The following is a 19789-nucleotide window of genomic DNA, read 5'->3' as shown; positions in this document are numbered from 1 at the left end:
TTACACCCACTCGCAGGTTCTATTATTAGGCGTCATAAATCCAGTTATTCGAACCAAAAAGACAAATGTGCAACTTGATCATGTCGTTTGCAATCAAGTACTCGATCCGTGGATGACTTTTCCACTCCCATGTCTGAAGCCTATCTACATAACTTGCCAGATAGACGTGTAGAGCAACTGAGTAGACTTTCTCGGCAAATTCACCCGAGCATACAAGCCTTTAAATCATGGAATGAGGCTCATCTGAAGCGAACTAGCCTGTTACAACAGGACTACTACCAGCAGTGGTTGGTAGTATTGACAAGGTTGGTCGGCACTCTGCCGAGGACGGATGATGCGACAGTGTAGAAATGACTAGAATGGCCAAGTAGATGAATGAATCAAAAGTGCCGCCCAGTGGCAATGTTCCCTGGGCCAGGAATGGAGAAGTCGAGTCGACAACGGCCAGACATCGGCGCAAGTCCAGACAGGAGGTCGTACCGCCGAATGGTATCTGAAAAAGGAAACATAAGGTCAAATGGTGTTCAACCGGTGTGGATGACGAGGGAACGGCAAGTTGGGAGTCTGATAGCCACATGTAATAAGTGCATTACCTGACACAGCATGCATCCTTGCCCGTGACGACGCTTCTGTGTCATCTGGCCGGTACATTACTACATTGTACGGAGTACATACATACGGAGTACGTGCGGACGTAAAACAGATGTCCATGGACGATTTGGGTGCTTGGCAGAAGCCGGGCCGGCCGGTGTCATGCTCGGCGGTTCTGTGATGCCCAGTAGAAAAGGCCCCATTCTTTCGTTCAAAGCACTCGGTCAATATGTACCATTCGGCGGCTCTCGTTATCGGGACCCAGCGCCCATGGACGGGTGGGGTCTCGAATTCATTCCGAGATAAGGTTGGTACTCCCATCTCGGGCCATGAAGAGTCGACTCGGCCGTTATTGCGACGCAATGGGGCCTGATGGATACTTGGGTACCAACGTGAACGATAGGGGGTCAAGTCGCGTTTTCTTTGCCGTTATGCCCCGTGCTCAGCACAATACATACTGCAGCACATATAGATACTTTGGCAGTACTTGGTTAGATAGTATACGCGGCGCATTTAGTATGATCGGGAGGTACCAGGTAAGTAGATAGATACCTTGGTCTGTACCCCCCATGTGCCTGCCCGACTTTCTGATACCTCTCCACCGGCAAGTCGGTCCGGTTGCGAACTCGGCACCATCCAAAAGCTGGGGCCTTGGGACATGGCACTGGCGTCAGTTGACCGGATTTGGCCAGGTGCAATGGTTGATATTTGATATGATACTGAAGGGAGAGCTGCATTTTTACTGTAGTATGACAGGGTAGGCGCTCAGTGCCCTCCTCGGAGCGTGTGGTGGTCCGGCCAATGGGGGTAAATAGGTCTACATATGTAGTCAGTCCTCTTGCGTGCCTGGGCAATTGCAAGGCGGGCTCGTCATGCAGACCACATGCACATGTTGGGCTGCCCGGAGGTATGTCCTGGCTGGTGTTTCAGACTCAAAGACTCGAGAATGAATAACTAAGAAGGACATTGAACGGGGAAGAGCGATTTCCTTGAACCCACAGAACTGGCCCGGTGGCCTGGTGGGCTTGGGGTTACAGGATCGCCACGGGTGAAAACTTGCTGCGCGGGTTGCTGCATGTGCTCTACTGTTTGGATGCGGGATGATAGTCAAGTAGGTACGGAGTAGTGCCTGGTTCGATTGTGGCTTTCGGGAGGCTCGTGCGCGCTGGCATTTAAATTGCCTGTCCTTGACACTATTCCAAGCAATGCAGGTACGTCGGCCAGTGCTCGAGTGATGGATGTGAAAGAATGAAAGAACACGCAGCTCGGGTTAAATAGGATGCACAACTACGATATACACGACGAATACCATGAAGCCATACAATGCGCCGTTGGAGTACAATATATACTTACCAAACATCGTATACCCTACTTAAGTAGGCAGGCACCTGACATCCGGTGCACATTTTCCCCGCATAATGCCCGTCCCAGAGGGTCCAGGGTAGCAAACAACAGCACTTGCCTCTGATATTATTTCCATCATCGTTCCTCATCGCCTTCTCGTTGTTCACTTGTTTCGCGGGTAGGTGTATGCTGTGAAATAACGCGCACACGCGGGATAACAAGCAGTCCTCACTCTCCAGCTTCAACTCTCACTTACTCCAACATGAACACACGACGCTCCAATCACGTCAACCGTAGGCATGCTGGCACTTGACTCGTTGCCCCCCGTTGAGCCTGTCATCGTCGTTGAGTCTTCGATTTGCTGGTCTCCCTTGGCACCCTTCAATGACATGTTGCTACCGACCCCTCCATTTCTATTCTTGGCCAGCAATAGTCTATCTTAGTGCGCGGCCCTGTACCATACCGGACTGGACGTACGTAGTGAGTACGTACCAGGTGCGATGAGGAGCTATTTAAAAAAAAACCAAAAAAAAAAAAACCAAACCAGCCGACTGTCAGTCACCATGATGTTTCCCCGCAGCAGTCGACAGCAGGCAGTAACGACTCCGACGAGTAGCAAGCTGCAAGCACTTTGACTGACCGTCTCATTCCGCCACCCTCGTCCATGTCAACGGCTCAGCTGCTCGTCTTGCCACAACGGTTCAAGGCTGCTTCCCAGGTTGCCAGGTTCGTTTTGGCTGGACGGAGAAGATCCGCGTGCCGTGTATTCTCAAACGTCTAATCCCCCACACGATCCAAGCAAGCTTCAAGCTCCAAGCTCTCGGCTAGCTCAGTCGGCCCGCGAGCTTCACCTCTGTTTCTGTCCGCTGCCTCTGCCTCTGCGTCGGATTCTGCTCTGCGTCTGCGTCTGATTCCGGCCCCGACATATCCGCTCACGTCATGTCCATGTCATCAACGCCGCCATCTCGCCCCTGATCCAGGAACTAGTCCCGACTCCATCGCCGGGAGCCAGCTGAACATCACCACGCCGTATGCCCTACATCCACGATGGAGCCATCACCGGAGCCTCCTCGGTCAGCCATGGAGTCTGCCTCTGCGTCGGCCTGTGCGTCGGCCTCGACATATGCGACCACGGTCGACGCGCCGCCTGAATCCTCTATCGCCACGGCTCATCTGGCACGCTTTGAATTTAGCGACTTGGGCACCAAGATCCTCATGGTTGAGTGGCATCCCAGTTCTGCCGCCGTCGCCTCCTCCTCATCGCCCTCCGCGCACTCGTCCACTGGTGCTGATCATAATACTGAAACCGATACTACTGTTGCTGCTGATGCTGACCCCACTACCGGCGGCACTCTCGCCGTCACACATGCACCCTCCACACCCTTGGCCCCTAAGCCTGCTCCAAACACAGATGCCGCTCCCATACCCGGTGCCCAGGCTATCAAGAACCGTGATTCAGTTTCGGCTGCAGATGCCACTGTCTGGGAAGTTTCCTGGCCAGGAAAGTCGACGTTTCTTCCGGCCAGAGACACCGACCAAGATGAAGTGGGGACTCGCCGCCGTGTGTACTTCCTTCTGCCACCAGAAGCATCTATTCCCACAAACGTCACGATCACGCCCCCAGGTCAACCGAGCATCCTGGTCAAACCTCTCCCCGCCATTTTCCCTCCTGGATTCAATGTTGAGTCTGGCACTCGCGGCGTCTTGCATACACTATGGGCAAAGAAGCGCTTGTCGGAGCTCCAGTGCGAGATGGATGCTGAGATGCGAGCTAACGCGGAAAGTGTTGGCTTAGAAATGGCTCTGACTGAGAAGCAATGGATCATTGACAATTTTCTTCCTCCTCCATCCTCACCCGCACCTATGTCTCCTAGGTCGTCTGTCCCCGGCCGGCTGGGAGATAAGCTTAAAGGGCTTCGGCTGGCTACTTCGCCTGAAGATCTAATGCCCAGTGCCACAGGTGAGTGTAATTCCACGTCCCCATGTCAATACTTGGGAAATGCGATTAGTTGTTGACATGTGGCCACAGCAAACACGTTTACCGGTGCCGACGTTCCGTCACAAACATTATCGCCATCGGGCGGTGATATTGCTGTATCTTCATTCTCCGCCATTTCTCGTGGCAACGGCCTCACACAAGCCATGTCATTAAACGCGGTCATGCAGGGGGACACGCCAGCAATTGACCTGAGCTCTCGTGACGACGACGATGATCTGTTCGCCCTTCCGCTTAGTCCGCGGAGCCCCGAAATGAAAAGGAGCCCATTCAGTGCTCTCTCATGATTGTAAAACCTCGAATTTCGCACAACTTTTGGTGGCTTTTATGATGTGGTTTACTTTTGTCACTTGAACTTGCACATGATACCCATTGATCGCAAGCAATAACAAAAAAAAAGAAGAAAAAAAGAAGGAGGAGAAAGAGCAGTTAGCTGGCACGTCGGATACCCTTGTCGTGTCTATCTAAGACTTTCCTCTGGGTTGACCCAGATTTTGTTTTGGAGGAGGGACTGAGTAGCGCGTATAACACATAGAGAAGCCCTTAATATTAGCATTGCCAGATAGTTACCCTCACTCTTTAATGGTTTTACAATAGCCTCGACTGGCAAGAGAAGCACCGCTGCACTAGCAAACATGACGCACATCAAAATATAAGTATACAACGTGAGGAGCAGTGACAAGACGAATCCCGATACAGATCCTTGTGTAAAATTATAAAGGTCATGTAGCATATGTATCCCACCATGCCCAAGGAGGACAGTGTCAATGCCAACCATGCCCTTTGCACAAAATAGCGCCATGGATTTCCGTCCATTCTCAGCCGCAGATGTAAACATGAACAATTTGTACAAGTTGCCCCTTGAGCTTATATTTTCAGAGAGCCCCCGACGATCCAAAAATATACACGCGTCGCAGCCTCCACGTCCACCCAGCATGTCTAAAGAAGAAGAAAAGGAAAAAGGGTAAGTCATCAAATCGTAAGCATTAGTCGTCGTCGCCGTGGCAATCACCGCCATCCGCCCACCCTCCCCTCATCCCACCTCTCCTTCCTCTCCTGCCTCAAATAACACAGCACCTTTGCCTCCCTGTACCGCCGGATCCACTCCGTCAGCTCCCTCTCCGACGCGGGCACGCCGTCGACGCCCGCGCCGCCGCCCTCGAGGAAGCTCTCCTCCATGGCCTGGCACACGAGCGCCTGCTCCTGCACCCCCTGCGCCAGCTGCTGGTACAGCGAGGCCGGGGAGAACGGGGCCAGCGCGTGGTCCATGTCGGACTGCTTCTGGCGCCACTGCCGCTCGAGGGCGTGCGTCGCCAGCAGCTGCGCCTGCGTCGTGGAGCGCTGGTGCGCGAGCCGCGCCTCGGCGCTGCGCAGCTGCTTCGCCAGCTGGGTGTTTTGGTCCAGCGCCGCCGAGAGGTTCGCGTGCGACGTCTTGGTGCTGTCGCGTGATGAGGTGGGCGCGTGGGCTAGGGCGTTGAGCAGCACGGGGTTGGCGAGGATATCTGCCAGGTCTTGCGTTCTGAGGGGGGTTCCTCCTTTAGTATGGAGGCAGTAGCGGTTTTGCGGTCTGGGGGGAGAGGGGGCAACACGTACGACTTGTCTCTTAGTATTTCGGGGAGCCAGCCGTCGCCCGGGTCGGGGATCGGCTCGGAGACTGTCAATGGGGGAGGCGTTGAGGTCGCAGAGACGATTTGGCCGTCGTTCGGGAGCGGTCGAGGTAGGAAGGGCGCGGGAGGTGGTGACGAGCTCGTGGTGGGAGTGCTGATGCTGCTGACGTCGTGGCTGCCGCCTTTGGGGGGCGGTGCCGGGGGCGTCGAGCTGTGCAGCTCTGGGGTGAAGCTGGACATTGTGTGTTATGATGCCGCTTTCCTCCCTTTTTTCCCCCGCTGTGATGTGAGTCGGGATGTGTTCCTGGAGGTGTAGTTGAATTAAAGGTGGGAGAGAGGCGCATCGAGCTGCGTGGCGTTGGTGGGGCGGCGACAACAACCGCAAGGACATTACATTGTGGGGATCCAGCAATCAGAAACCAGGCTGCACATGTCGCAATAGTACTGATCTCTAATTATTTACCCAAGGTACCCATGCGATGAACATGAGATCTTGGTACTAAAACTACACGGTTTACATTACTCCTGCACTCAAACACTAGCCCAATTACAATTCTACTCCGCGTTTCCTGATCTTGTTGCAGGTTATCCTGACTTAGTGTAAAATATGTGCTCTGCACTCCCCAAAAACCTTTAAAAAACCGTGGTACTTTCGCAACTGACCAAACTGTCTTTCTTCACTTAGTTTCTGATGGACCACAGATCTCTTGACCACCCCATATATCGTAGCTCCTTGCTGGCCGAGCCCACGGGCCTCTTGCTGTCCCCCGTTGCAATAGCTAGTGCCTTGCTGCACGCTGTAAATGCCTCCACGAGTTCCGTCATTCGCCCGGCACTCACAAACGTATCCGCTAGGTCAGAGTTCCGTTCTGCAATGACGGAAGCCAATTCCATACATTCGAGGAGGTGATCGCGTGTCAGACCAGTTCCCGCAAAGTGTAGCGCGCTGACGTACGCCAGGATCGTCTCCGGTAGGTATGCTTGTCTGAGCCTTTTAAGCTCATTGTCGCCGGCTGTAGGGTACAGTTAGTAATCTTGTCAACAAGCATGCCACGGAAGGCGGTTCGCCAGCTAGACATACCTTCAATGCCAGATAAGAGCCAGTTGTGCAACAAGGGCTGCATGTTGTCCTTGGTCGCGTCAATTGTCGAACCCACGCCGTTCCAGAATTCCCGGTTGGATGCATCAGCACTGATATGTGTGTTAGCATTTCCATGTTCTTGCCGTGGGATTAACAAATGCCAACGTACTCCCTAGATATCACAACGAGCGATGCCATAGTCTCGAGGCTGTCGAGCGCCTTAACAAGAGCCTCGAGTTCTCGGTAGTTCCGCGCGTCAGCCATCACCTGCTCTGGCCGTACATTTTCGATACCACTCAGCTGCAGCTGTTGAACCCAGAAGTTGATATCGTCATACATGGCGACATCCCCCTCGTCCTGATCCGTCATGCCTCGCATAACTTCGCTATAAGAAACCTTCTGCATCAGTCTTCGCGCTGCGTTAAGCCGGCAGCTCCCTGTTGTAGGCCGTTAGCACCTTGTATATACAATCAACGAGTTCGGAGATGCCGGCCTGCAGCTGCATACTAAGGAAGAATTTGTACACTCTTGTGCCAATAGAAAATACCTGGGGCCAGGTTTCGCTGACCGTCAGAAGCCACTCTAGAGATCGGATGACATGAACATCTTTGATGTCAACCTTGTCCTCCTCCTCCCCAAAGAAGTCGGGTTTGATGGGCCTGCCATGTCGAGCAGTTGCTGGGCCATCACCTAAAATGTTAAACAATTTTTCGGCAGCAAACGAGGTTGCATCGTGATCCAGCTCGTCAAATAATAGGGTCGCCTGCCTCTCCACGAACGCCAATACGTCTATTCCAGCGCGCTTGATGAGTTTGAGTTGCGTTATGCGATTGCTTGCGTCGGGTTCTTCAATGACATTCCAAGCAAGAACTTCGTAAGATCGAGGGCTGTCCAAGACCGAGCAGTAGAGTGGAATTAGCTCCTGGAGCTTGCATCGTCTTAGGTAGTCTGTGTAACTAGCAAGAATATTCTCCTGGATGAATCGTTTGTCTGGGGGGAACCCAGGCTCCATCCAACTGTGGCGATGGCCTTCGAACCGTTTTAATAGGGCGATGAGGACGAATACGTGAGCGACAATTCGTAATCCGCTGTGCTGTGAAAAATCGAAATACTTCCCCTCTATAACACCATCAGCGGCTGCAAGACCCCTGCGAACAAGACGAGATTTTTCAAACTCATTCGCTCGTCGGGTCAGCATCTGTCCTTGTTCAAAGAGATGACGTTCTAATTCCTTCGCAATGAATGACGCCTGGAGGGCCTTGTTGGGCTCTCTAGCTTGCGCCTCCATGTCTGGTCTTGATTCAATAGAGTTGACGAGTCGTTTTTCAATGCCCTCCTGGTTACCGTGGAACTGTACTGCATCAAATGATGGGAACGATTGCGTCATGTTTGAGGCTACATCAGATGGGCACTGAGATAGCATGTGTGCGTCGATTTGTGATCGAAGAAGGGCGTTATAGTTGGCAAAAAGGTAATCGTCCCACGTCTTTGCTACCTTTTCCACACTCAAGATGTCTCCTGACAGCACTCCGTACACAGCCCGCTCGTCATCAGAGGAGCCTCCTTGTCTTGCCAATGCAAAGCACATTCTTCGCCATAGTGCCAAGGCTGACGGGTCAATATTCGATGCGGGACTCTGGTTGTCGTCAACAGACAGTGGCATGGCGGACATTGAGACTGCCCTCCACAACTCCGTCCGCTCTTGGCACCACTCACGTATATCTTTCAGGTTGCTACCTCGTCGCAAATGCTTGAAGCACCCAAGCCATATAGCGCGCTCAAAGAATTCATCTTGAGGTTCTAGCTTGCGGCGCTGTCGGGTGGAGGCATCAGGGTCGAGGTGTGTAACTAGCGGTGCGCCGTCCGCGTTAAGATGGGATGCTGTCACGTTGGGCGACTGACGATCTAACAAATGTGGCCATGCTGTCATGCTCTTCCTGAGCTTTATTTTAGATCGTGTGTGAAGCCAGCCGTGGGCAATTATGTCCCCTCTATCCGCATCTTGCTGAAGTTTTCGGGCTAGGTCGTCGATGTCTGGCCCAGAGGCAGAATTGGTTTGCAGCCATTGAAGAACAGCACGGCGCTCCAAGGCAATGCCGTCAGTCGTGAGGTAGTCGCTCACGTAGTCTCGCTGTGCCGGTTTCGCGGCCGAAAGAGGAGAAAATCGCATCGACTCATCATTGGAATCCGAATATCGCAAAGGAAGAAGCCGCCGAAAGAGGTCCCACGTTTCAACCTCCTTTTCCAGCTGTTTTACATCGTCCGAGTTCTCCATTTTGCCTCCATTGCTCAATCGCTCATCCACGTCCATGTCCATGTCCTCGCTGCCACCTCGTGCACTCTTGGGCCGCTTCTGTGCTAACCGGCGGATCGCATTCTCGTGGTACTTGCGTGGGAGGTCCAAAACACGAGACTTTTTCTCTTGCACGCTGAGGCCTGGCATTAAACAAGCATCCAAAGCGTTAGCAAAATCTTCGACCTCTGGCCCAGGGTTTACAACGCCCGTCTGCTGTTGCTGTTGTCTCTTGCCCGGGTCCATCTTGTTCGCGACAGGCCGTTGGCTCTCCACTGTATATGGAACTGAGTCGAAAAACAAAACGGTCTGTAAAAGGCGGTCGAATGCGCGGTCGATGACTCTGTCGGGTGCCCGCCAAACAGCCTAATGCTAACCCGTCAGATTGTCAAGAGTTTCGGCTGGGTAGCTTCAGGCTGGCATCGGCATGACTCCAACGCCTGCTGCGAGTGAGGATGATTGGCAGCAATGGGCGATTTTAATCACTGAGCTTATTAATTCGTAGGTGACGGGCAGCGTTGTGGTTGCGATCAGGGAAAGTTGGCCAAGCTCGACGTTGATTGTGTGTTTGCAACTTTGGAAGCGCTTGAGCTCCAACAATGCACCAAAAAAGTTGGCGCTAGACGTGCTAGGCCAGAACGCGCCCAGAGTGCAATTGATTGACTCGACTTGACAGCGCCCGCGCGGATCAATTGATGGCACATGGCGCTACGGGGTACTGCGATATGCAGTAAAGCGAGGCCGGCCAGCCCCCCAGTGGGTTGATAGAGGCACAAAATTTTGCTGCCCGCTTATCTTCCTTTTCTTCTTCTTCTCATCAATGTCACGGCATTCATATTAGAGTCTCGGAACAAGACCCCCCAATGCTTGTTCAGATCTACGGATCTCTTGCGCGCTCAATGACTGCCTAGAAAATACTCGGCGCTCTTCACAAAAGTTACCTAATTTCTCCTGCTGGTGGACATCGTATACGATGAGCGTTACATGCCATTTTTGTACAACTGATTTCCTTCTACTCCCCTTGATTCATTTGCTTCATCTTCAGGCGGAGCAAACTGGGCTTGGGGCAGCTTGGAGTGCTCGCATCATCGCCATTCTTGTGGTAGAATGCGTCGCAGCATTCGTAGAGAGCCTTGACAACGTCTTGACATTTAGCATCATTGTAGTTGTTCCGCGTCAGACAGTCTGTTGAGATGGCCAACGTTAGTATGTTCTGGTCGCCGTTATGGAGTTAGTCCATGCATGAACTGGTCTCACACCTTGAATTGCGCACTACTGGTGAAGCTGCTGTCAGCCTTGATTGCTGTAGGATGGTTATGAATCATTAATCTTGTGGGCGATACTGACTGCTCTTGGATGGCATGGAGGCTTTGCGTCGACATCTGCCTTCAGAGAGCCCTATTACATGGCATTAGCAAACCGTCCAGTCTCTTGCAAGAATGTTGTATAAAGCACCAACCATATTTAAGTCGTGAATATGATGGCTTGTTTTGGGAGCTCAAGAGTGGCCAGCTGTTGACGAAGCAAGCAATCTTGAGCAAACCCATGAGAGAAATGTGCTGTTGAGAATGCTGTTGTTGTCGTCATTGAACAGAAATAGGGTTAGGGTTGGCAAAAAAAGTGGAGGGCAAATATTACACTGTGCACTCGGTCGCAGCTCGAGGGGCAGGCTGCCGAGTCGCCCAAGCCACCGTCAAGTGTGCAAACCCACCGAACGCCAGCCGCCAAGTGCCAGTACTCAAGGCCACCAGACGTCACTGCGTCTCGCTGATCAGTGCTCAACTGCCTACATATGTACTTAGACTAAGTACGGAGTATGGAGTCAATAGCATGTCAAGTGTGCCAAATTACACTGTGAAGGGCGTCTCCACCTGTTTCTCACCAGACCAGACCTCTCTCGCCACCGTTCCGTTCCCCGTACCCGCTTCACGCCAGCACAGCCAACCAGATGCCCTCCTGCCAACGATTCCGACATCGCCCAGTGCCTGCTTTCAAGGCCTTCTTCCCTTCGACAGGTTGCTAAACTCCGGGGCGCAGGCAGGATTTGGCACGAGCCAGGCGACAACCAAACGCAAAACGAAACCAAGGGACCTTCAACCTTTTCCCCGTTCCCCAAGAGCAACCATAACTTGCCTCTTGCCAACTTCTCCTGCACCCTTTTTCGCATCATCTATTTCTATCGTCGCATCCGCATCACAAGCGCCCGCCGCCCATACGAAAAAACCACAGACCAAAGAAAACAGGAACCATGTCCAACGAAGAAGGCCACACGTCACCAGAGCGAAACGAGGCGCCCGCCGGCTCAGAACACCTGAATCTTAAGGTCACTGACAATAACAACGAGGTGTTCTTCAAGATTAAACGCAGTACTAAGCTTGAGAAACTCATGAACGCCTTTTGTGAGCGCCAGGGCAAGAGCCCCTCTTCTGTGAGATTCTTGTTTGAAGGCTCGCGGTGCCAGCCTACTGACACGCCTGATACTGTACGTTTTTCACCCCGTTGCGCTTCACGCCTTTCTTCGTTCGATAGGCATCCTTCCTTCTGGATTTAACTACCCAGGTAGTCTTGAAGCAGTCCCGTGAGGCGTGTATGACTAATCTCCTCGCAGCTTGAAATGCAAGACGGCGATACCCTCGAAGTCCATCAAGAGCAAGTGGGCGGCTCGATTTAAGCCAGATCAGATGCGATAGGACACGCACATGTATTCGGTCGGCTGCTTGGGTTCGGTGGCGTTAGGTAATTCTACAGGACAAAGATGATACAACGGGTCGCATTTTCTGTGCAAACGAGAACGACAGACCGTTTTTTCTTTTTGCATCTTTGCTTCTGTAAGCATGGATTCACGGAATCCATCAACGAGATAGTTCGCAAGTTTCGTTTTATGATGAATTTCAATACACACAGACGACGTTCATGATTTCTCAATCAACCAAAAACAATCTCACACACATGGTTCCCTCGCCTGCCTATATTAAAATGTGATGCTTGGAAGAAATAACAACAAATTCAAAAACACCCATGCGGGATCCCTTCATATACGGAAGAAAGTCCCTTTTCGCTCATAGTCCACACTGTACAAATCATGATGATACCCTTTGATCCTGATGAAAAACTCCCTCCAAAAATTCAAATGACACAATGCAAACGCCGCATAAAAACCATGCTCCATCATGCCTTCAGATCACGCGTTCGGCAGTCTGTACAGAGCACAACCATGACCCCTTTGACTTCCTTTGTGAAAATCTGACCATCTACAAATCCCCCTTCGCATTGCGCGCAACGGAAACAGTGCTCATGCCACTCACCACCGAGCGCTTGAATGTACTGACCAATCACTGCCTTCTTGCACATCTTGCATTTTGGCGCTCGTCGTTCTGTTCGTTTGGTTTGACACTTGATGCACCATGCATAGCCATCTTTCTCGATGTGAGTCATGCCATGCTCAAAGGGATCACCACACTCTGCACAGAAGAAATGGCCGTAGTGCCAGTGCTCCCCAAGAGCAACGATGTGTTCCCCAAGAATAGGAGTCTGGCAATGTTTGCAGCGCGGCGCGAACAGTTCATGCCAGTCTAGGTGACAGTAGAAGCGAAGTCGCTCATCCCCATCTTCCTCCATGGTCATGCCTGGTACCTCGTCCAGTATTTCTCCTGCTTCGCGACGACGAATGCGCTCAAGGCGTGCTTTTCGCTGCAGCTCTGGCTCAGGGCTAATCTCCATGGCCTCTAGGCTGGTACCACAGGAAAAGCAGCTAAAGCATTGGGGGTGAAAGCGCTCCTGAGAGCCGCCCAGTGCCACAAACCTGCCCTCAATTGGAAAGCCGCATTCATGACACGATGTGGTTGGCCTTCTAATGCTGCCAACAGCGGGAGACCAGTGACCACGAGGCATCTGAACTTTCCGTGCTTTAGGCTGGGATGGTGTTGGGGCAGGTAGGGGCCGTGAGCTGCCTGCCTGTTTTGTACGTGGTGTCACAACGGATGGCACGTTCTTGGTTGCCGATTCATCTTCAACAGCGATCGTGGGGATATTCATCGGAGCAACATCCTTCTTCCTCGAGGGGTCATCACACCCAGCTACTGAGATCGATGGAATACTCGCAGATGCCGTTGATTGCGGCCTCGGCGGGTCGACCTCTGCAACATTGATAATAGGGATCGCCATAGACTCGGGCGGCTTCTGGTGCGACTTGATTTTGACGTCGAGCAGCGAGATTTTGGGTGGCCGGTCTGGGCTGATATCAGTGGACTCCTCAGGCGGTTGCCAATTAGTATCAAAGCTTACAATCGGCCGTCCAGGACTGTCGCTAACGGCGGTCGGTTCTGGCAGCTTTACGCTACGGTCTTTCAACCTGAAGCTTGTGGCAGCGCGAATATCGTCACTGCGAATCTCTACCCCGTTCTTGCGTTCCACCTGGGGCTCTGGTTCAGCTTTGGCCTGTTGAGAGTTGGTCGTATAAAACGCGTTCCGCGATTGCGATGGAGGATTGCGATGGATCTCAATTTTGTTAAGCGGTTTGGTTGAGGACATGGCACTGTTGGAAGCCTGGCTTATCTGAGATCTGTTGAGAGGATTCTGGGGAATACTGCTAAGCTTGTCTGGCGACGCGCGGCCACCAGACAAATCCAGGCTCTTTTTCACAGAGCCTTCGGGCTCTTCCCAGATTTGATCGCCTGAGAATGGACGCTCCACTTCCCCGCTGATATTCCTCATAAGACTACTGCGGCGGCGGAAGCCAGCACCAACGCTGCCATATGGCTTTGTTGGTCTTGTAGAAGTTTTGGCAGACCGCGCAGAATCCGAGGATGCTCGATTGCCAGGTACAGATCCAGAGCTATCTGTAGAGCTACCAGACACAGACCGGGAACCAGGATCACGACCTAACCCACTAGGGGCAATGCCATCACCATATCTACCGATGCTTGCAGTACGGGCATGGGCATAACTGTTCTTTCTAAGATGAGATTTGTAGCGATATGGCCCGTCTGGCTCAGGTTCTCGGTATCCATGCTGGTGCTGCCAGACCAACTCTGCAGCTTCGTTCAGAGCAGCATTATAGATACGGCTATCGTCATCAACAGCAGCTTTGGAGCCATCGCGAATGTCCATGGCTTCCATAGCATCACGCAATGAGAAGGCCTCTTCCTTTTCCATCCATCTTTGGCCTCGCTCCATGTAAGTCGCGGTTGGGACCACTTCTGATGGTTTCACGGGTACAGCTGGGCTGGTTGGATAGTAGTCTCGCCCACGGGTGCTTGATATGGAGTATCGAGAGGTGACTGTGCCCGTACCAATGCTTGGGGCCTGTGATGGCATGCGCTGCGGACTCGTCTGGTTTGTCTTACTTGCAGGCTGGGATAGAGGCGGAGGGTCCATGCTGTGTCGTCCGAGGCTCGTGCGTGAGGGTGTCGATCGGCCACCCGATGGCGGCAGAGGCCTCGCTCCACCAGGTCGTGCCGTGCGGTTGGAACGCAGTTCGGAGAGATAGTTCGCTGCGAGAGCAACGTCTGTCAGAATAGAGCTTTGTATAATTCTGTTTATGCCCTTCTCATACCAAATTGATCGTTGGACATGTAGGTCGGCGACGGCGGTGTCACCCTTCGGGTCTTAGTCCCGCTGGACTTCCCTATCGTGGGGAGGCTGGCGTTGGCCATGAGTGTCGTTGAGCTGAAATCAAGAACAAATTTACAGTAAAGTTGATCACGGAGTCAATAAAATCATGAATCAGAAGTGGTGAGGTGAGTAATAGGCAGTATTTATGAGGAGGTGTTCAAGGGTGTTGACTTTCCCAACGTCGTTGGGCCGGACTCTGGAGCACTGTCTTGCATGCTGTGAAGTGCATGCAGTTTTGTACGCCAATCACAAAGGCCGGGATTGCAGGGACTAGAGGCGGCGGTTGGCTAGGCAACGCGCCACCAACGGTCCGGGGATCCACCATGGAACAATGGGACGGCAGTTCAAGAGTGTGAGCGAGCACGCGAGACGGGCGAATCAGCGTCATCGAAGCCATCACAGTCATCGGTTGTTCTGTTGCAAGTGATGGTTTCATATCAACAACAGCTATAATACATAGGAGTGTTACAACGAGAGACCGGCCCAGCCGCTACCATCTCAGCTCGCCCTTGACGCCTTTTTCAGGCTCTGGTTGTGTTTTTGTCTGGTCCGGTTTTGACGGTTCCGCAAAACCCAAGTTTTTGAATTCGTCCTTGGCCATCAAGTTTCTACGGCAAAGGAAGAAATGTAAATTCCTCGGTTAGCCTCAACTGCTGAGAAGCCCACTTGTCAAGCATAACTCACCGGTCCATTCTGCAAGACAGGTATGCCTTGGCAAGATTTCGGCATTCGTCCTCATTGACACCCCTCACTTTTTTCATACAAGCCAAGTAGTTGGTCATTACTTCCCTGCATTCGCCTAGATGGACTAATCAGGATAATTGTTCCTGTTCTCCCTCGACTCAACAACTTACCATCGTGGTCCAAAGGGAAACTCCCTCGCTGCGGACTGGTTGAGTGGGATTTGCTGGTCAGACTTGTCTTTCAATTCTCCCTCGATTGGACGGACAGGGCCTGTGAACTTACGGCTTGGGCCTCGTCGACGGCAGACTTCCTGGACTGCCAAATGTACTCATGGCTTTGGTGATTTCTGTGTCTGCATCTGGTCACGCCGGATATTCACAGCGCATGTTGTGAATTGAAGCAGGGATTTGGTCTTTGGATGTGGTGAGCTGAGCCGCGTGGTTCAGTCTGACGGTGTGGCGCAGGCAGATGCATGTGGCCTGAGGAAGAAGTCAGCATTCTGAATCTGCGTGGCCGAGCTGGCCGACAGGGCCAAAAGTGGGTGTGTCAGTTGGTGCCTGTGGCGGCCCTGGAAATAAGCCACACATCATGGATTGCGCATGAGAACACGCAGCCGGGGCAAAATGACCTTTGCAAGGCGATGACGGGGGAGCCACAGTACGGAATTTCAAGGAACATTGAGGGCTCCCAACTCCAAACAGAGCTGAAATGGCAACGTCGCCAGGACTCTGTGCCCCATTCCACGTAGTTTTCCGTAGTGCAAACTCTCGGTGCGCCAGAATACTACCCAGGTATGTCTGTGTAGATCTGGAAGAACCTAGTGAACACTGAGGAAATACCCTGCAAGCAGGTACCGAGTTACATCCAGGTACTTGTAGACAGTGGATTGGGTGTTCTTGTCGCATGAACTGTACTCCGTATGTACTCCGGCCAATGTGTGTACATCGTGCATGCGGTCGCGTGGCCCACCGATAAAGTCACTCCCAGCAACGTCCAACACACTAGACTTCAACTCGAGACCCACGCCTGCGTCGCTCAAGTGCGCTTCCTTGGATCCAAAGTCTCTGTTCCAAATTCAATGTCGACGCGCAGCGCAATCCTCGACTACGTGCTGCTCGCTTGTGTATTCGTGCTCCGCGCCCGCGGCCACTTGACCACCCCAGCTGCAGTCTTCCATTCTCTCCGGTTTTAATCTTTTCCCAGTAGCCTTTTTGCCATTGTCGCAGTTGACGCTGCACCCCCCCGTTGCCATGGCTGCCCTGGGCGAGGACTTGCTCACCACCGTCAACAAGCTGCAAGATTTGGTCTTCAACACCATCGGCAGCGACTCCCTTGACCTCCCACAGATTGTGAGCCCCTGTGGACCAAAAAATTAGCAATTGGCACTAGTTCCTAAACTAACAGCGTTATTTTAGGTTGTGGTCGGCTCACAGTCGGCTGGTAAATCGTCGGTTCTAGAAAACATCGTCGGCCGGGACTTCCTGCCCAGAGGAAGCGGCATCGTCACCCGCCGGCCCCTGATCCTGCAGCTCATCAACGTCCCCGAGGACGACAGCGCCCCCGATCCAACGCTCGACCCGTACCGATCACCAGCCGCCGCCCGGCGATCCGAGTGGGCCGAGTTCCATCATATCCCTAACCGACGTTTCAATGACTTTTCCGATGTCAAGCGAGAGATTGAGAATGAAACCACACGAGTCGCCGGTAGCAATAAGGGCATCAACAGGCAGCCCATCAACCTCAAAATCTACTCTCCCCATGTTCTTAACCTGACCCTGGTTGATTTGCCAGGTCTGACAAAGGTAAGCCTTGAGCAAAACTTGTTTGCCCAGCATACCTGCATACAAGCCGTTTCTAAAACTTGTGCTTCCTGCTCTAGGTGCCTATTGGTGATCAGCCCACCGATATCGAGAAACAAACGAGAAACCTGATTTCCGAGTATATCGCCAAGCCCAACAGTCTTATTTTGGCTGTGTCGCCGGCCAATGTCGACATTGTTAACTCGGAGGCGTTGAAGCTCGCCCGACATGTGGATGCCCTTGGCAGAAGGACCATCGGTGTACTGACCAAACTGGACCTGATGGACCATGGTACGAACGCGCTCGATATCCTTTCTGGCCGTGTCTACCCCCTGAAGCTTGGATTCATTGGTGTTGTCAACCGGTCGCAGCAGGATATTCAAGGCAACAAACCCATGGAGGAGGCTCTTCAGGCAGAGATGGACTTCTTCAAGCACCATCCGGCCTATCGCAACATCTCCAACCGATGCGGTACGCAATTCTTGGCCAAGACCCTCAACTCCACACTTATGTCGCATATTCGAGAGCGGTTGCCAGATATCAAGGCTCGTCTGAATACGCTTATGGGCCAGACTCAGCAAGAGCTGGCTAGCTACGGTGACATGGCCTTTAGTGGCAAGGAGCACCGTGGCTCGCTCATCCTGCAACAAATGACTCGCTTTGCAACCTCTTTCATTTCTTCCATAGATGGCACTTCAACGGAAATTTCTACTAAGGAGTTGTGCGGTGGTGCCCGAATTTACTACATCTTTAACTCTGTCTTTGGCAGCTCGCTTGAATCCATCGATCCTACTTCTAATCTTACTGCCCTGGATATCCGCACCGCCATCCGGAACTCGACCGGTCCTCGACCCAGCTTGTTCGTTCCCGAGATGGCTTTCGATCTGCTGGTTAAGCCCCAGATCAAACTCTTGGAAATCCCCAGTCAACGCTGTGTCGAGCTTGTATATGAGGAGTTGATCAAGATCTGCCACACCTGTGGATCTACTGAACTCTCGCGATATCCTAGATTGCAAGCCAAGTTAATCGAAACGGTATCCGACTTGCTCCGGGAGAGACTTGGCCCCGCCTCTTCCTACGTTGAATCTCTCATCTCCATTCAGCGGGCGTATATTAATACCAACCATCCCAACTTCCTTGGTGCCGCCGCAGCCATGAGCAATGTTGTCAGCGCAAAACAAGAACGTGAACGAAAACGTTTGATCCAGGAAGAGCGAGAGCGTCGGGAAAAGCGCCGGCTCAAGGAGCTCGGCACCAATGGAGAGCCAACAGAGGATGGGGAAGATGGCAGTGTCACAGAGAAGGGCGAGAATGGCCGCAAGCAGAACTCCAAATCTGGCCGGAGCCTGTCACCCGCTGTTCATGAGAATGCTCATGGAAGCCTTGCCGCTGCTGTCAATGGCATTCGGCCTAACTCTCCTTCACGGGTTAACGGTCAAGGCTTGGGTGCCAGGGATACTTTTTTGAACTATTTCTTTGGCAAGGATGGCGCTACTCTGCAGAGTGCCCTGCCTGGCAGCCATGCAAACTCTGGCAGGCACATCAGCCAGTCTTCTGAGCCAAGCATATCTCAGTCTATTCGCCGAGAAGAGAGGGTTGCACTACGACCTGCCCCCTCCCACTCTCAAGTTGACGAGTATGATCCCACTGGACGAAGCTACGGCCTTGCGTCACATCTTGTAAGTCTACCGATGTTTGATAATGCTGATATGTCGTCTAACGTTCTCAATCGTTAGGGTGAATCTAACGAGCCCGCCATGACCGATCGTGAGGTTATGGAAACTGAGCTCATCCGAGCTCTCATCTCTTCCTACTTCAACATTGTCCGAGAATCTATTGCCGATCAAGTGCCTAAAGCTATCATGCATCTCCTGGTCAACCACTCCAAAGATGTTGTTCAGAATCGCCTTGTCAGCGAGCTATATAAGGAGAGTTTGTTCGAGGAGCTCCTGTACGAGGACGATGGTGTGAAGAAGGAGCGCGAGAAGTGCGAGAAGCTCCTCCAAACATACAGGGAAGCCGCCAAGATTATTGGTGAAGTTTTATAAACGCAAGACAAAAATTACTGTCCCGGTTTCGTTTGTTTTCCCCCAAGATCTCGTCACGTTGTCAATTCGGTATTGCCACTTTGTTGACATTATAAAGAAGAGCAAAATGAAGAAGAAAAAGACCAAAAACTTAATGATGGGGGTGGCGTCTTTATACTTTGCACATGCTCAGCGTGGATTAGAGCATAGAGGACGTTGATTTGTAAACTCTGTTAACTTTTATGTACACCATGACGAAGGAGGGAAAGAAAATGTGAATCAGTGTTTGTGAGGGAAACAATATGTGGTTGGGGCTTATGGCGGTGGGAGATGGAAGATGGAACTACACGTGCCATGCCACTCAGCACTTTTTGAAGGGGAAAACGGGAGGGATATATAGTGTATCGCCCCTCTTTTTGTGTATCTACAACTTTTCACTCGGCTTGTTGCACATCTTCTCTCTGTATGAAATCGAAGAACATGTGTTACTACTGCGTTCAAATGATGCTATTTGCAAACTCGAACGTGAACTACGGGCATACAATAGGGCTACAGGGTTCCTGCTAGTAGTATAGTGATTATGCATTGATTAATCTAAAACATGATTTATGCCAGTTCTTTCCGCTTTTGTTTTCTTATCCAGCGCTGTATGATGCCGTGGCTATAATAAAATCAAAGCAAGCAATCCTAAATTACAAATATACTTAATACAAAGCGGATATCCGTCTAGGGCAGTGTACGCCAATTCGTCCAT

The 19789-nt window shown here is 52.0% G+C and overlaps 7 protein-coding genes across 7 annotated transcripts; 3 read left to right on the top strand and 4 right to left on the bottom strand.

The window, feature by feature from the left end:
- Window positions 1-2982: 2982 nt before the first annotated feature.
- On the top strand, window positions 2983-4218 carry G6M90_00g109570 (uncharacterized protein; the record flags this gene model as incomplete). Its single annotated transcript, XM_014688413.1, has 2 exons — window positions 2983-3895; window positions 3965-4218. The coding sequence occupies 2 exons, from the start codon at window positions 2983-2985 to the stop codon at window positions 4216-4218; spliced, it is 1167 nt and encodes a 388-aa protein (XP_014543899.1).
- A 721-nt stretch (window positions 4219-4939) lies between these two features.
- Window positions 4940-5778, bottom strand: G6M90_00g109560 (uncharacterized protein; the record flags this gene model as incomplete). Its single annotated transcript, XM_014688414.1, has 2 exons — window positions 4940-5450; window positions 5525-5778. The coding sequence occupies 2 exons, from the start codon at window positions 5776-5778 to the stop codon at window positions 4940-4942; spliced, it is 765 nt and encodes a 254-aa protein (XP_014543900.1).
- Window positions 5779-6219: 441 nt separating this feature from the next.
- Window positions 6220-9158, bottom strand: NUP84 (Nucleoporin NUP84; the record flags this gene model as incomplete). Its single annotated transcript, XM_014688415.1, has 4 exons — window positions 6220-6551; window positions 6620-6729; window positions 6789-7056; window positions 7127-9158. The coding sequence occupies 4 exons, from the start codon at window positions 9156-9158 to the stop codon at window positions 6220-6222; spliced, it is 2742 nt and encodes a 913-aa protein (XP_014543901.1).
- A 2002-nt stretch (window positions 9159-11160) lies between these two features.
- On the top strand, window positions 11161-11583 carry SMT3 (Ubiquitin-like protein SMT3; the record flags this gene model as incomplete). The annotated part of the gene is made up of 2 exons (XM_014688416.1): window positions 11161-11394; window positions 11521-11583. 2 exons carry the CDS (start codon window positions 11161-11163, stop codon window positions 11581-11583), a joined length of 297 nt encoding a protein of 98 aa, XP_014543902.1.
- Window positions 11584-12080: 497 nt separating this feature from the next.
- Window positions 12081-14566, bottom strand: G6M90_00g109530 (uncharacterized protein; the record flags this gene model as incomplete). The annotated part of the gene is made up of 2 exons (XM_066131783.1): window positions 12081-14404; window positions 14467-14566. The coding sequence occupies 2 exons, from the start codon at window positions 14564-14566 to the stop codon at window positions 12081-12083; spliced, it is 2424 nt and encodes an 807-aa protein (XP_065987797.1).
- Window positions 14567-15015: 449 nt separating this feature from the next.
- COX19 (Cytochrome c oxidase assembly protein COX19) lies at window positions 15016-15541 on the bottom strand (the record flags this gene model as incomplete). The annotated part of the gene is made up of 4 exons (XM_066131782.1): window positions 15016-15133; window positions 15210-15324; window positions 15380-15414; window positions 15492-15541. The coding sequence occupies 4 exons, from the start codon at window positions 15539-15541 to the stop codon at window positions 15016-15018; spliced, it is 318 nt and encodes a 105-aa protein (XP_065987910.1).
- Window positions 15542-16459: 918 nt separating this feature from the next.
- Window positions 16460-19056, top strand: DNM1 (Dynamin-related protein DNM1; the record flags this gene model as incomplete). The annotated part of the gene is made up of 4 exons (XM_014688418.1): window positions 16460-16558; window positions 16625-17011; window positions 17089-18687; window positions 18745-19056. 4 exons carry the CDS (start codon window positions 16460-16462, stop codon window positions 19054-19056), a joined length of 2397 nt encoding a protein of 798 aa, XP_014543904.1.
- Between the last annotated feature and the right edge of the window lie 733 nt (window positions 19057-19789).

This window comes from Metarhizium brunneum, chromosome 7 (genome assembly GCF_013426205.1).
Source record: "Metarhizium brunneum chromosome 7, complete sequence".
Classification (NCBI taxonomy): domain Eukaryota; kingdom Fungi; phylum Ascomycota; class Sordariomycetes; order Hypocreales; family Clavicipitaceae; genus Metarhizium; species Metarhizium brunneum.
Note: the sequence above shows the minus strand (reverse complement) of the source record. Positions and strands in the feature narration are given on the sequence as shown.